The 15,717-nt window shown below is 65.7% G+C and overlaps 1 protein-coding gene across 5 annotated transcripts in view; it reads left to right on the top strand.

Moving 5' to 3' along the window:
* NFIC (nuclear factor I C) overlaps positions 1-15,717 on the top strand; it is a 38,348-nt gene that overhangs the window by 7,047 nt on the left and 15,584 nt on the right. For all 5 annotated transcript variants that reach the window (XM_059489476.1, XM_059489479.1, XM_059489478.1 and 2 more), the window contains exon 2: positions 11,358-11,889. In XM_059489476.1, the coding sequence (XP_059345459.1) occupies positions 11,358-11,889 (532 nt within the window). The remainder of the gene's footprint in view (positions 1-11,357; positions 11,890-15,717) is intronic.

Below are 15,717 nucleotides of genomic sequence, written 5' to 3'. Positions count from 1 at the left end.
CCAAGGGGTGCCCGCTTTCCCCCCATCACTGCCATTGTGCCTGCACCTGTTGTAGCCACAAGCCAAGCCCTTGGTGGCAGGATGGGGATGATGGTGGGGAGCATCCCCACAGTCCCTCACTGAAGGGAAGAAGGAGAGTTGTTGGGGAGGTAAAATCCCTCCCTGTGAAGCTGGCACGCTGCCTGCCACCCCCGGCCGTGCTGTGGCTCCTCAGTGCAGGGATGGCAGTGCCAGCACAGAGCATCTCCGAGGGGGCTGGCAGCCCGTGGGAGGGGGCTGGGGGGGCTGCTGTCCCCAGCAGTCCTTGCACCCAAGCTGGGAAGTGCAGGCAGGGCCCTGGGGTGGCGGGGATGTGCTCCTTAGGGACCCATGAGGAGAGGATTTCTCCCACAGCACCTTGGGGTGTGCCGGGCAGGTCGAGGCAGGGTGGCGAGGGCGATGGGAGCAGCCAGGGCATCAGTGGGTGCCGAGCCCTGCCAGGATCATGTGGCATCACTGGTGACGTCCACACGGCATGGCTGAGGGCTGCTGCTGGGGCTGAGTCTGAGTGGGGCAAAGCTTCACCCATGGATTTTCGGTACCAAGATGCTTTTGAATGCAACAAATCGGTGCAGGCAAAAGCCTGGCTCAGCCTCCCTCCCTGCCCTGGCAGCCAGGCACTCTGAGATCTCACCCTCCAGGGCGGGTGTGCAGACCCCTGGGACGTGCCAGCTGCAGGGAGGGGATGCTCAGGGTACCCCCGGGCATGCCGGGCCTGGCTGGCACCCGCGCCCGCCGTCCGTCACGTCGGCCCTGGGCGGGCATCCCCCGCGGCCGGGCGCTCTGTGCCAGCTTGGCCGGGACCCAGCGCCCTGCGCCGCCCGCCAAGACCCGGAGCTTCCCAAGTCCTGGAGAGGAGCTGGGAAAGGATCCCGTGGCTCAGGTGCGGCAGCGCTCACGCGCTGGGGGACCTGGGGCCAGCCACTGCCAAGGATTGATTTCTCGGTTAACTCACCACTGCTCTAAAAGCGCATTAATCCTCCTTCCCCGGCCGGCAGCCAGCGCTGGGCAGCGTTTTGGGCGAAATCCCCAGGTCTGGGCTTTGGGCTGCCTGCCGTGGACGTTGCCCTCCCCACCAGCACCAGCAGCACTCCAGCAGCACTGCCTGGCACAGGAACGCTGGGATCCGGCCCTCCTGCTGACCCCTCTTCCCTGGGAGCTTATTCAAGTCCAGAGCCGGGTGGATTTTTTTTTCAAACTGTGGGTTTTACTTTGTTTTTTAAGAAGGTTTTCGCTCTCCTTGCAAAGGGCCCCTGCATTCCCTTCATGGGGAAATGGTATTTGACCGGCTGTTGTCCAAAAAAACCCCCAACATGTTTCTGATCACGAAAAACCAAGAAATATTTTTGCTTTCAAAGGAAAAAAAAAAAAAAAAAAAAAGCCCATACGGGAGAAATGTTGATTTTCCACCCAGACATTTCCCCTTTCTCCAAACCAGCCCTGAAAAAGAGAGGCACCACTACTCCCCCCACACTCAGGATGTCATTCTGGGGGTACAGTCTCACGGTGGATGTCACCCGGGGCTCATCTGGGTGCTGACGAGTGGTGGCAACGCTAAGTTGCCTCTGCTCAGACCCCCTTTCTGAGGTGCTCGCACACCGCACAGGCCCGCGGGGCTGCCGGGAGGACGGCGAGCGCCGGTGACCTGCTGGCTGTCCCCAGGGAGCCACCCATCACTGTGTGCCGCAGAGCCGCCAGCCCGCCTCGCCCCGCTGCCACGGGCGACGGGGCCGCTCGGTGCCACGGCTGCCGGGCGGGAGCTGCGATGTGCCGGATCCTGCACCCCCTCCCGCCGTCCCTGGCTGCTGCCCAGCGATTTGGGAAAGCGAGACGGCGCAGGCTGAAATGTGACCCCCGCCACGCTGCGCCGCAAAATCTCCTTTAGTAACCTGTGCGCCAGGACAGCGAGAGCGCGGCGTGAATACCAATGAGGGGAAAAGTGCCGAGTAAAGAGTTTTTGATGGAAATGGCATCGCATGAGAAAGAGAGCGGGAGCGAGCGGGGGGTGCGCGCCCGGAGCCTGCGCTGGGCGCGGGCACGGCGGGCACACACGTGTGCGCACCTGCGGCCGCGGGCTCGGAGGCTGAGCGTGGCACGGTGCCAGGGTCGTGCCACCCCGGCGAGCCCCGGGGAGGTGGCAATGGGGGTGACGAGCGGAGGGGGCCGCGAAGCAGCGGCTGAGGGGACACGTGGCAGAGGGTGCCGCGGGCAGCGTGTCCGCAGGGTGCGGGGCATTTCCGTGGCATTTCCGTGGCACATCGGGGAAGGGCTCCCGTCCCCCTGCGCCGTGCGCCGCTGATCAAAGGCGCAGGCGGGGAGGGCGCGGGCCTGTGTGAGCAGCGCCCTGGCCCCGCGCCACCCCACCTTCCCGCTCCGCTCCCCCGGGAGTTTGTTAAACAAATTTCTCTAATTGCACAAGCCAAGGAGTTTGTTGGAGAAAAAAGCTGGGGAATTTCCCCTCCTCTGGGCCACCCCTTTCCCGCTTCCCCCGGGGCACAGCGAGCAGGTCCTCCCCACGACCCCCGGCTCTGCGGGAGGCTGTGACCCCGACGCCTGCGGGGCGCAGCTGCGGGGTGTCCTCATGTCACCCCTGCCTACGCAAGGACGTCCCCTGCTCGACCTCTTCGCGGCCGGGTCACACGCATTCCCTGCCGTCCAGCCCCGGGGTCAGAGCCCGTCACCCAGCGCGGTGACAGCCGGCACCGCCGCCTGCCCTGCCCTGCCCGCTGGCGTTCTCCATGGCTTGGCTGGGCACCCCTGGAAACGGCCTTTGTGAGCCTCCCGTGGGCAGCCCCTGACATCGAATCCCGCCGGATTAGCGAACGTACGGGATAAAAGGCTCGGCTTGGCGGCGGTTCTGTGCCGGGCGGGGGCTGAGGCGGTGGCCCTGCCAAGAAGGGACGATGCGCGGCCGGGTCCTGCCCCGGTTCCCGCTGAGGTCATGGCTATAGATAGCCCGGGAGGGCGCAGCGCCGAGGGCAGGATCCAGGCGCCCTTGCCAGCTGCACCGAGAGCCCTGTGGGCACCCGCGGCCTGCGAGGAGACGCTGCCAGGGCGCCGGGGGTTGCTGAGGGACGGGTTGGCTGCGACAGCCACTGGCCATGGCCAGGTGACAATCTGGTGCTGCAGGGCGTGACCCCACACCTGCAGCGATGCTCAGACCCAGCTGCTCTCCATCCTCCGTGGGGTCCTGCAGCCTCCACTGATGCTGTGACCTGGGGTGGCTTTTTCTGTTGCTTCTCACCACGTTTCTTTCTTTCTGTGCTCCCAGGCAAATGCCAGGCTGGGGCACCCCCAGGGCACACCCATGGGTGCAAAGCTGCTGGGTCAGGAGTGCAGGGCGAGGGTTTGCCCCTCCAGCTGCCCGGTCTGGGTGCAGCTCATCTCCCCTCAGAGCCAGGCAAGTGTGTGCCCAGGGTGTGTGCCCAGGGTGCCCCTGCCGGCCCCATGGGGCTCCAGAGCGCCGGGGTGGCTGGGAAAGTCGTTGTTGATGAGGGCACTAAAAATAGAGAGGGACTGGGATCTTAATGGGACTTTGTGGGAAACCTGGAAACATTTTCTCATCCCCATAAATGAGTCCAGATGCATTAACGATGACTGCATCGCATCCTGAGGTACCGCCGGAGGGAACCGGGACGCGCTCAGCAGCTTCCTCGCCTTGCGGTGGGGAATTGGTTGGAGAGAGGAGTCACTAGCGGCAGCCGGGGCCGAGCCGCAGCTGCTGCGTCCCATGTGGGGACAGGGACGGGAGCTTGCCCAGCATGACCTTGGTGAGGACTCAGCCCCATCCCGGCTCTGTGCTGCCGGTGCCCGTGGGCGCTCCCAGCCCTGCTGGCAGGCACAGTGACAATGTGCTCGGCTCGGTGGTGGCACGGCGGCCCCGGAGCTCTCTGGAGCCCCCCTGAGCGGGGTCAGGGTGAGGTGATGCAGGAGGGCTCCCAGTCCCAGGGCCAGCGGTGCTGGTGCCCCGGTGTGCGCTGTGGTGGCGCGGAGCCGCTGGGATCCGGCCTGTCCGGGGGTTTTTCCTGTTCCCTCGTGGAGCTGTGACAGGGGGATTGGCTCCCAGAGCGCCGACCCCACGGCAGGACCTTGGACTCCCCTAGGGGATGGCTGGGGGCCAGCCTGGGCAGGTAGCCCAGGGCGGGTGGCTGTTGAGCCCACGTCACGAGGCAGGTTGGCACGGCCGTCCCCGCGGTATGGCAGTGTCACTTAGCGGTTACAGCAGCACCCGGAGGCAAGGGCAGTCCCGCCCCGCGCCTCAGTTTACAGCCAGGTGGGCACCGGCACCGGCACCGGCACGGGAGGAGGGCGCTCGGCCCGGCCCGGCCCAGCCCGGGCTGCGGACCCGGCCCGGGGGCAGCCAAGGGACCGGCACAGCCCCGGCCCCGCGCCGGGCACCGCCGAGCCCAGGCCCGAACAGAGTCCCTTTGTGCAGGTCAGCCCCCACCCACTTCTGTCACTTGGGAGGCGTCCAAAACCCTCCCGAAATAGGACCCGGCCGGGCTCAGCCTTTGAATCTGCCCAGGAAGGCTGTGCTGAGCTGCCGAAAGCGGATGAACATTCCCCTTCCACCCCGCTGAACCAGTCCCGTCCTTCAGCGCAGGCTGTGGCCAGGCTCGGAGCTGACCCTCTCCGGCCCCTTTGATCTCCAGGCCCCACCCGTGCCTCAGTTTCTCCTCTCTCTGTGGAGGGTCCTGGCAGGTTGTCCCGATGAGATGCTGCAGGAGGGGCTGAGCCTTTGGCACATCCGTGGCACAGCAAAGGCACAGCTGGGCCGGGGGGGCCGTGAACTCCTCACCTCCAGGGCGCCGGGGTGGCCGATCCTCCTGCGAGGTCGCCGAAAAGGCCGGGGCTATTTTTAACCACGGACTTGCTCCCGGGATTGGATTTGCAGCAGTGAGCCCCATAAACCCATCACAGCACTGCCCATCATGGGGTGCAGAGACACCCCCAGCACCAACACCCCCCCAGGAGGGAGCTGGGGACACCTCTCTGCACCCCCACACTTAATGGTGCACCATTAATCCCCCTCGGAAAGGCCAGGACAAAGCAGGCAGGGCTAAAAATATGTTGGGAGGGAAATAAAACCTCCTGCGTCAGGGGCTAAAGCCGGGCTCAGAGCCCTGGGCTTGCATGGGGGGGCTGGGGGCACCGTTTGTGGTGGTGCCCCCTCCCCAGAGCGAACAGAGTGCTGCCAGCACATCTCCTGCCTCAGTTTCCCTCTGTGCTGCTGGGAACAAATTCCGTCCCCAGGTCACGTCCTGGCAGCTCCCAGGCTGACCCTGGGCTCTGGGATGGGCAAAGCTCTGGGTCTGGGACACTGCAGCCCCTCGTGTGCCAGGAGCGGGGATGGGGGACAGGCCACCCCCAGGGCCCCGCGCTGGCACAGGGCAGGGCGGAGGAGCAGCAGCGCCAGGACCCGTTGGCAAAGCGCTTTTTTTTTTTTTTTTTTTTTTTTTTTTTTTTTTTTTTTTTTTTTCCCAGTTCCATAAAACATTTCCCTTTCTTGGAGCCCCGGTGGGGTTTCGGCTCGGAAGCCACGTGGCTCTGGTGCTGCTGGCCACGGGATGCTTCCCAGGACGAGGGGACATCTCCGTGGCCACGGGCTGGGGCCCCCAGTGCCGCTTCCAGGCCTCTCCAGAGCTCAGCAGTCACCGTCGCATCCCGCCTCTTCTGTGGGCTGGCCTGGCAGGTGACGTGCCTCAGTTTCCTTATTTTTGGAAAGGCAGCGCCTCACCCTGGGGGCAGGTGGGGTCACCCTGGGAAAGTGGCTGAGCCGTCGGCTCCCAAACCCCAAAGGGGACGCGCAGAGACGGCACCTGGGGAAACCGAGGCACGTGGGAAGTGATTCTCCAGGAAGGCAGCGAGTGGCTTTGGGCTTTCGCACTGTCGAGTCTCCCTCAGCAGAACCCTCCTGGCCCCTCCACCACCCAGCGCTAGCCCGGGTGCATCCCTGGGGCATCCGTGCCCCTCCCTGCACGCTGGGCACGCTGCTCCCCACTTTGGGGCGCATTCAGGAAAGCGGGGACCGGCAGTGCCAGTTGTTGCTGGGGCGGGGGTGCACGCGGGCAGACCAGAGGCGGTGCTGGGCACGGTGTCGGGGCACGTACCGCGAGCCCCCCGCGGCTCCATCCCACCTGGGCCACCCCCGGCTGCCGGCTGCGGGGCGGGCTGCGCAGGCTGGCGGGGGCCCAGGCAGCGCTGGCACCGGAGCCCGGGGCTGCCAAGAGAGCTGCTTTTCTTCCTGCTGTTTTCCAAAGCAACTGGCGGGTTCTGTGCCGCCGCGGCCTCCCGTGACCCGCGGCCTCGGCGCGCTCCCCGCGCCCCCGCTCGCAGCCGCAGCACCTGCGAGGGCGAGCGCCGGCTCCGCTCCCGCCCCGGCACGTCGGCGCGGGCAGGTGGGCACCGGCCCGGCCCGGGGGCGGCGGGACCTGCCCGCTCCGGGGGGCTCACGGCACCGGCCGGGGGTTTGGGCAGCGCCAGGTGTGGGGACCCCAGGGCGGCTCAGTGAGGGGTGCGTGGTGAGCACCAGGGGCTGAGCCTCTCTCTCTGCGCCATTTGTGCTCACCCTTCCGCCAGAACCCGCAGTGGGAACGGTCCAGCCCACCCACAGCCCCCAGCCGTGTGTGGGTGTTGGCTGGGGGATGCTCTTGGCTCCGGGGGGAAATGAACCGCATCTTGGAGAGAGAAACTGCGAGGAGGCTGCACAGTGTCCTGCCTTCACCTCCACCTGTGCCGGGGTGCCAGCCAGGTGCCCTGGGCGCCGGCTCTGTGCCCCGGCGTGGGCCGAGGAGGGGTTTTGCAAGCGAGGGGCTGGGTCAGCCAGGAGCTGGGGGAGAACGCGGCTGTAACAGAGTGTTCTGCCCCACGGCAGATGTATCGTGGGGCCGGGTGAGCGCAGCAAGGCCCGCACAGCCCGTACCTGCCCCGGGAGCCTCGGTGCCCCCGTGCCCCTCCTGCCCCGCCCCAGCCCTGCCGCTCTCTCTCTGTCCCGGGCCGGGACACGCGTTCCGATGCAGAGCAGGCCGGGACGCCCGGCCGCGCCACACCGGCGAGCAGCAAAAATTATGAATAAGCTCTTGTTAATAAATACTTTATGATGAATCCAAATAGATTTCCTCTTCTGGAGCAATTATTGCAAAATGGGCTCTAATAGGGTGCAGGGCGGCCCCGGGAAGGGCTGGGTGCCTTTCAGGGCCTAAGTGCCTCCTTCCATCCCCTCTAATGAGCACTTCCCAATCATTTGCATCTGTCTCGGCAACAGGTCTCATTACCAGGTTAACTCATTACCCAGAGCCGCTTCGGCGAACAGTTATAAGCGGCTACCGGAGGCTCCGGTCCGTGCTGAGGGTATCTGTGGGCTCTGGTGAGGAGAAAGCAAGTCCCCGCCGTGCCCTTTAAAGGTACCGGGATTTTCAGGGTTACCGGAACCTCTGTAGCCGCATCCCCCCCTCCGCTGCCACCACGCCAAGGCTTCCCAAGGGGGCCCGACTTGCCAGCCCCTGCCCGGGCTCGCAGGGCCGCGGGGACCTGGCAGGAGCCGGCAGCGCTTCGGAGGCGTGCGGCTGAGCATCCTTGCATGGAGCGAGCCCTGTGTGGTCCCTGCAGGGCTGTCCCGCATCCCAGGCCGGGCTGGTGGGAGAGCAAAACCAACTGCCGAGGTGTCTGACCCCTCCCGTCCCGCTCCTCCTCCTCCGCCCCTCACCCCAGCGCCTCCCCCGTGAAAACTGCTCGGGAATTTCCTGAGGAAACGTGGGTTTTTTTGGTTGTTTTTTTTTTTTTTTTTTTTTTCATTGGAAAATTCAGGCTGTTTCACTGAGCCCGACCTGTTTGGACAAGGCGCTGGAGCAGAGGATGCTCGGAGGGTGGCCAGCCCATGCCGCGGTGCCCGTGCCAGCTGCCGTGTCCCTGCGTGGCACGGAGCATCCCCCTGTCCCCAGAGCGTCCCCAGTGCTGCCGAGCCGGTGGCAGGAGCACGGGGAGAGGCAGCGCCTCAGCTGTGCCCCTTCCCAAACCCTGGGCTGCGGAGGAGTTAATCCTCCATGGCATGCCCAGCTCCACACAGAGTATCCCTCCTTCCTCTCCCCGCTCCACCGCAGGACAGAGCCCGATTGACCCGTGCCTCAGTTTCCCCTGACAGCAGCTGGCATGGGAAGCCAGCGCTCCGCAGCCCCTCCAAGGGGGTGCAGGGGGGCCCGGAGCGGGGCCGGCAGCGCCCGGCGCAGGCGTGCTCCTGCCTGGGTTGCAGGGCTTTACAAGCCTGGCTTGGATGAGGCCCAAGCACAGGCTCTGCTGCCAGATTCCCATCCGGAAATGCCCCGGGAGCAGCCTCGTCTGGGGTATTGCAGCACGTCTCTGCTTCCCAGCCCCGCAAAGGAAAAACAGCAGGAGAAACACTTAACCAGTCTTTTGCCGGCGCTCGGGCTGCTGGGCTGGGGGACACCTGTGGGGCCACAGCTCTGGGTCCAGAGAGGGGCAGGCCCAGAGTGGCAGGGTCTGTCCCATGAGGGAGGATCTGTGCGTGCAGGGACTTTTGGGGCGTTAGTGGGGCCGTGCTGGGGGTTGGGGCTGGCAGTTACCGGTGTCGGTGCTGGGTTCAGGGACAGCGGGGTCTGCACTGGGATGTCTGTGCCAGCTCACAGCAGGGTCTGGGAAACTGGGACTGGGACGGACAGGCAGACAGCGCATCCCTGCCTCTGCCTTCCCGAGTGTGAAGCCGGCCGGTGCCAGCGGGGATGGTGTGCCCGCCTGCGGGGCTCGCTGCTGCACGGTCCCCCCGTCCCTCAGCGCGTCCCCTCGGCCCCGCAGCCGCCGCCGTTCCCCTGTGCTTGTCCCGATGCCCCCCAGCCGCCCTCGCCTGCCCTGCTAAAGCCGCTTAGCGGCGGCATCGCGGCGCGGGTTAAGCCGGGCGGGAGGGAAAGTTGGCGAGGGGCTGATTGGCTTTGGGTGCAGCTCCCGGCCTGCCCTAATCCCGGCCAGGGCGGGGGGGCTGCCACGGCCTCGGGGGCACCGAGGGCTGCGGGGGTTTCTGCACGCAGAGGGGTTTTTGGAGGGTCTCAGTTGTGGCTCCAAGTGGGAGCTGTGAATTCTTGGCACGGTGGCGGGGGAGGGCACAGAACCTGGGCAGAGCAGCCCCCGGCCCCCACGGCACCCTCGGGTGCTGCCTCGCCCAGCCCAGCCCGGATAACCTGGTTCCTGCCCCGCTTCCCTGCAGGGGTGGCAGTCCCCGAGCGGGACAGCAGCGATGGGGACAATGGCGCGGTGTCCCTGGGCCAGCCCCGCCGCCGGCTGCCTGGGGAGGGTGGCGGGGCCAGGGGATGGCAGCAATTTGTCGGGCTCGTCTGAATAACCGGCCACCAAGGAAGATCAGCCGCCCACCGCCCCGGCCAAGTATTGTTTTTGGAACTCACTGCTGCTTTTTTCGGCTCCTGTCTTACTTTTCTTTGACCTTCTTCCCTGATTTAAGACACATGCCCAGCCCTTGCCCAGCTGCACTGAATTAGCGGCTGCTGCTGGGGAGGGAAGAGGGAACCAGACCCTGTGGTGGCCCCGGGAGCAGCCGGTGGGGACAGGTTCCCCAGGCAAGGAGGGGTTCCTCGGGCAGGATGAGTCCCCTGGGCAGGGTCCCCAGGGTTACGGTGGGTTTGCCTGCAGATTTGGGTCTCTGTGGAGCTCCCAGTGAGGGGACAGTCCCCTGTCCCTTGTTGGGCATGGCAGGGACACCTGTGGGGCCACAGCTCTGGGTCCAGAGAGGGGCAGGCCCAGAGGTGGCAGGGTCTGTCCCATGAGGGAGGATCTGTGCGTGCAGGGACTTTTTGGGGGTTAGTGGGGCTGTGCTGAGGGTTGGGGGGGCAGTTACCGGTGTCTGTGCTGGGTTCAGGGACAGTGGGGTCTGCACTGGGATGTCCGTGCCAGCTCACAGCAGGGTCTGTGCAGGGGTCACTGGTTCAGGGGACACCCAGGGAGCCACGCTTGCTGTTGTCAGGGTTTGTGCTGGGGGAGCACATTTAGGGTTAATGGGATCTGTGCTGGACTTGGGAACAAGTGGGAGTAGCAGGGTCTGCATGGGGCCAATCCTTGCCGGGAGCTGTTTCAGGGGACATTGTTCCCTCCAGGCAGGGTCACTCTGGGACACTGCTGCTTCAGCCAGGGAATGGCATCGCTGCTCTACGATGAGTGGGGCTGGATCTGGAGTGCTCACCCCATCCCACAGCCACAGCTCTGTCCTCTCCTGTGGCCACCTCCTCACCTCAGAGCAGCACTTGCCCTTGGCACCCTCGCCAGGCATGACCCTGTGGAACGGCAGTGGCAGTTGTCACCAGCCACCCCCCTTTCAGCAGGAATCCAGCTGAGCTCCTTCCTCCTCCTCCTCCTCCTCCTCCCCACAGTCATGAGGGACCCCAAGGGCCAAATCCTGCCCTTGGGGACCAGCTTGGTGCTGCCCTGGCTCCACACAGGGATGTCCAACCCTCTGCCTGCTGCTTTCCAAGCTGTGCTGCTCCTCACCAGGAAGGCTCCCAACACCTTTCCATCCCATGGTGGGGTTGTGGGCCCCCAGCCAGGAAGCACTGATTTTCCAAATTGGAAAAAAAAAATGGGATGCGGGAAGGAGGGGCCCGGGATGGGGATGCATTTTCCTTGTTTTCTTTTTGGGGCTGGACTCATCCAGCAGCGCTCACCAAATGGAAAAAGGCAGTCAGAGCACGTCTTGTGTGCCGGGCCAGGCGCCAGCCGCCGGGCTGGCTGCAACTGGGGCAAACTGGGGGAGTTTCTCACTGGTCCAGAGGGAGTGGAGAGGTCCAAGGCACCCAGAGCTCGGGTGGGAGCACCCGGAATGCTGCAGGCGTGGGGGAGCCGGCCCTGGGGTGTTGTGCTGTGGCAGCGCCTGACGCCCGCACAGCGGCTCCGGTGGGCACAGTGTCAGCTGGGATTCCAGGTGGGATTTCTGCACCTGGTGGGAGCAGATCCTGCAATGGGGAGAGGGTCTGGGAGCTGCTGAGGTGGCCAACCTTGTGCAGGAGCCCGTCTCTGTGGCACTGGCTGCTGTACTGCCCAGCCACTCCCTGCAGGTTGTTGGCTCGGGAAAATTGCAGGTGGGATTTATGGAGGTCTGCTGAAATGGGGATAACCTCGCTGGGCGGTGAGAGGATCCCTGACCCTGGTGGGCATGTGCCTCTGCCACAGCTTTTCCTTCTGGTTGCACTGGAATGCAGCGCAGTGGGAATGAGCCTGGCAGGTCCCCAGGGCTCCACAGCCACCTCGGGAGGGAGCTTGGAGGGACTCGGCCAGGAGTGACCCCTGTCCCTCTGCTCCCACAGGATGAGTTCCACCCCTTCATCGAGGCGCTGCTCCCCCACGTCAGGGCCTTTGCCTACACCTGGTTCAACCTGCAGGCCCGCAAGCGCAAGTACTTCAAGAAGCACGAGAAGAGGATGACGAAGGATGAGGAGAGGGCGGTGAAGGACGAGCTGCTGAGCGAGAAGCCGGAGGTGAAGCAGAAATGGGCCTCGCGCCTCCTGGCCAAGCTGCGCAAGGACATCCGGCCCGAGTGCCGCGAGGACTTCGTGCTCTCCATCACGGGCAAGAAGCCCTCGTGCTGCGTCCTCTCCAACCCCGACCAGAAGGGCAAGATGCGCCGCATCGACTGCCTGCGGCAGGCGGACAAGGTGTGGCGGCTGGACCTGGTCATGGTCATCCTCTTCAAAGGGATCCCGCTGGAGAGCACCGACGGCGAGCGCCTGGTCAAGTCGGGCCAGTGCACCAACCCCATCCTCTGCGTCCAGCCCCACCACATCAGCGTCTCCGTCAAGGAGCTCGACCTCTACCTGGCCTACTTCGTCCGTGAGAGAGGTGGGTGCTGTGTGCCTGCAGGGCAGGGCCTGGCTGTGCTTTAGCTGTCCCTCCCCACCTGTCCCATCCCCGTCTCCAGCTGGGGACACCGCTCCCAAACACCTTTCCCATTGCAGACCTCGCAGTGCTTCCCTCTCAAACTGCCCCACACCCTGGCCCCTCTCCCCGAGCCAGGGCTGATCCCAGCTGCCCAGGAGCAGCACACAAAGGTGCCTGAGGATGCTGCTGCCTCTGGGCATTCCCAGCATGGAGTTTTGGGGGTTAAACCCAGAGCTAACCCCACATCCTGTGCCTAGCTGAGCGGAGTGGGTGGGCAGCGTGGGCAGGGAAGGGGCAGCCTGTTCCTGGTGCATCCCCAAGGGCTGGAGCTGGAGGAGGTCCAGCAGTGCCCATTTGCCATGGACTACGGTGCCAACCCCTCGATGCCAGAGCAGGGACTGGGCAGCGAGGCTGGCTGGGGAGGGCACAGCAATAATGGTGGGGGCAGCTCCTGCTGTGGATAGTGGTACCAGCCTGGGGGTGCCATGGACTTGCTGGGAGAAGTGGCTGCTTTCATTGCAGCAAGGAGGGTCAAACCTGCTCTCAAAGGGGGAAATTGAGTCATGGAGTGCAGCGCAGGCAGCAGCTCTGTCTCTCAGTTCAGGTCCCTGAGCCATTGTTCTCTCCACCAGCTCACATCACCTCCCCACATGCTGGGAAGGGGAGGCTCAGATGTGGGGATTTTACCTGGGCAGGTTTGTTGTCCCTGGCTGGTGACATGCTGGCACAGACACCCTGCCAGCAGCTGCCCCACTCACCCTGCCATCCTCCAGCACCCCCAGGTGTGTGAGGGGCCAGGGGAGCTGCTGTGTGATCCCAGCTGAGGGCTGGGCTGTGGCACAGGGCTGGCTCACAGACAGGAGGGTCTGGGACTTGCAGCCCTAGGGGTGATCAAGGGTCTCGTGGCCACCTCTGGCCAGGCCAAGCTACCCAGGGGTGTGGGGGTGGCAGGATATTGGTCCCCTCCTGGCAGCACCTCCTGCCCATGCCCACAGCACCAGGTGATGTCCCCCAGCTCTGTGAGCTCACCCTCATCAGCACCATGGCAGGGGGAACGTGGGGCTGTGGCTCTTTGCCTGGTACTGGCCAGAGCCCAGGGACAGACAGTGACACCACAGAGGCCACTGTGGTGCCAGCAGTGCCAGCAAATCAGGTGCCAGTGTTGTGAATCACGGTGGGCACACTCTCTGCCCAGCTATCCATGGGATATGCTGGGTGTCACTGGGGAAACTGAGGCAGGGCAGGCAAGTGACCTCCCCCACCACCCAGGGAAGGGGTTTGGCAGGACTGCCAGGCCCTCGTGGCTTTGGGGAAAGGTGGGGCACAGCCTCCAGCGGGGAATAGCCAGGGCCAGACCCTGCCCCAGGGCCCAGCTGGGACCCTGGGCTGGCGTGGGGCACATCCGTGGTTGCGGCAGGACCTGCCTGCCCAGCCGTGCCCCCGTGTGCCAGCACGTGCGCTGCCAGGACCTGTGCCCACACACGTGACTCGCCCACTCCGTGGCACCAAGGGACCCAGCAGGGCACTGGGAAAGGTGGGTGCCCTGCTGGGAAGGGGGTCCCAGGGTGCAGGCTGGGACTGGGGGTGCCCTGTGCACCCAGACAGGAGTGGGGTGTGTGTGCTGGGCTGGGCTGCTGCATGCTGTAATTGGGGGCACCCTGTACTCACTGGGATGGGGCTGCTGCACACTGGGCTGGACTGGGGACACGCTGTGCTGGCTCAGCTGGAGGTGCAGCGTCACACTGGGCTGGAGCACCCTGAACTGGGCTGAACTGGGAGCACCCTGATGCTGGACTGGGAGCCCTACAGTGGCCAAGCTGAAGGCAGGGAGCAGAACCCCCACAGCCTCTGCAGCGGGGTCCCCATTGCCACCTGGTGTGCCTCGCTGGCCGTGCCGTGTCCAGCTGCTGTCCCCGGGAGGTGGCTGCCCCTCTCCCACCCCCGCCCCTCCAGCGGCGACCTTGACCCCGGTGTCTGGGTCCCCAGCAGCCGCAGTCACCTGACTGTCTAATTGGGAACACAGCGGCTGTAAATACTCCCTGATAAGGCCTGGCAGCCTCTCACTTTCACTGTTAAGGTCGCTCTGGCCCTGGTTAAGGGGGACCAGCATGGGCCAGGAGCAATAGCGTGGGACCCCTGGGGTGCTGCAGGGTGCTGGGTGCTCGGCGTGGCCTGGTCCCAGCCCACAGTGGGCATGTTCTGTCAGGCTGTGGCCGATGGGAGGGGTTTCCGCCTCCCACCTTGGTGGGGAAACTGAGGCAGAACAGAAGCCACCACATCGATGGGACCGTGCATGGCATGGCCAGGCTGCCGACAGCACTCGAGGGGTGCTGGGGATCTCTGTACCACAGCCTGGTGGGCTCAGGGAGCTTCTCCCTGCCTGACATGCTGCCCTCCTGCTCCCTCCTACCTGCTCCTGCCCGGCACACTGCCCGTTCCTACCTGCCCCCTCCTGCCTGGTTCTGCCTCCTCCCTCCTTCCTGCCCCCTCCTGCCCGATTCTGCATCTTCCCTCCTTCCTGCCCCCTCCTGCCCGGTTCTGCATCTTCCCTCCTTCCTGCCCCCTCCTGCCTGGTTCTGCATCTTCCCTCCTTCCTGCCCCCTCCTGCCTGGTTCTGCCTCCTCCCTCCTTCCTGCCCCCTCCTGCCCGATTCTGCATCTTCCCTCCTTCCTGCCCCCTCCTGCCCGGTTCTGCATCTTCCCTCCTTCCTGCCCCCTCCTGCCTGGTTCTGCATCTTCCCTCCTTCCTGCCCCCTCCTGCCTGCTCCTGCCTCCTCCCCGCTCCCTGTGCCTGCCCGCTCCTGCCCTCTCCTGCCTGCCCGCTCCCCCGCAGCATCCGCAGCCCCCCAGGCGGGGCTGGGAGGCTCCGTCCCGCTCAGAGCCCCCCCGGCCGGGCGCTCCGGGCTCCCCGCAGCCCCCGCAGCGCCGTTATCAGCCCGAGCACGTGCGCCCGCGCTCCCCCGCCCCCGCCGCCCGGTTTTGCCGGTGTCAGCACAATTTCCCAGCCGCTGCTCTGGCAACGCCGGGGAGGGGGGGATGGAGGAGCCCCCGGCCCTGCGCTCCCCACCCGCGGGCTGGGGCAGCCTCGGCAGGGGCTGAGCGCCCGGACGGCCCCCCTGGGCCCGTGGCAAAGGCGAGCTCTGCCCCTCGGCTCTTCCCCCTGTCCTCGGCTTTCCGTGCCCCCGGGTGGGTAAACTGAGGCAGGAGCTGTGCCAGGCCGCGGGGAGGTTCCGTCCCAGCCCTGCTGGCCCCGGAGGTGGCCGTGGGGTGCAGGGAGTGCCGGGCGCTTGGGTCCTCCCAGAGCAGCACCGGCCCTGCTCCCATCCTGCACCCAGCCCTGCGACAGCAGCCCCGGCACCTTTGGGGCAGGATGGGATCAGGATGGGTGCGGGAGGGGAGCAGGGCTGGGTGCAGGACGGGAGCAGGGCTGGGAGCAGGGCTGGGTGCAGGATGAGTGCAGGACGGGAGCAGGGCTGGGTGCAGGACGGGAGCAGGGCTGGGTGCAGGACGGGAGCAGGGCTGGGTGCAGGACGGGAGCAGGGCTGGGTGCAGGACGGGAGCAGGGCTGGATGCAGGACGGGAGCAGGGCTGGATGCAGGATGGGAGCAGGGCTGGATGCAGGATGGGAGCAGGGCTGGATGCAGGATGGGTGCAGGATGGGAGCAGGGCTGGATGCAGGATGGGTGCAGGATGGGAGCAGGGCTGGATGCAGGATGCAGGATGGATGCGGGATGAGTGCGGGGCTGGGTGAGGGCTGGGCTGTGCACACCGCAGTGGGGGAGGGGACGGC

Source organism: Ammospiza nelsoni, chromosome 27 (genome assembly GCF_027579445.1).
Source record: "Ammospiza nelsoni isolate bAmmNel1 chromosome 27, bAmmNel1.pri, whole genome shotgun sequence".
Lineage (NCBI taxonomy): Eukaryota > Metazoa > Chordata > Aves > Passeriformes > Passerellidae > Ammospiza > Ammospiza nelsoni.
The sequence above is the reverse complement of the archived record's forward strand: the minus strand, read 5'-3'. Positions and strand labels throughout refer to the sequence as shown.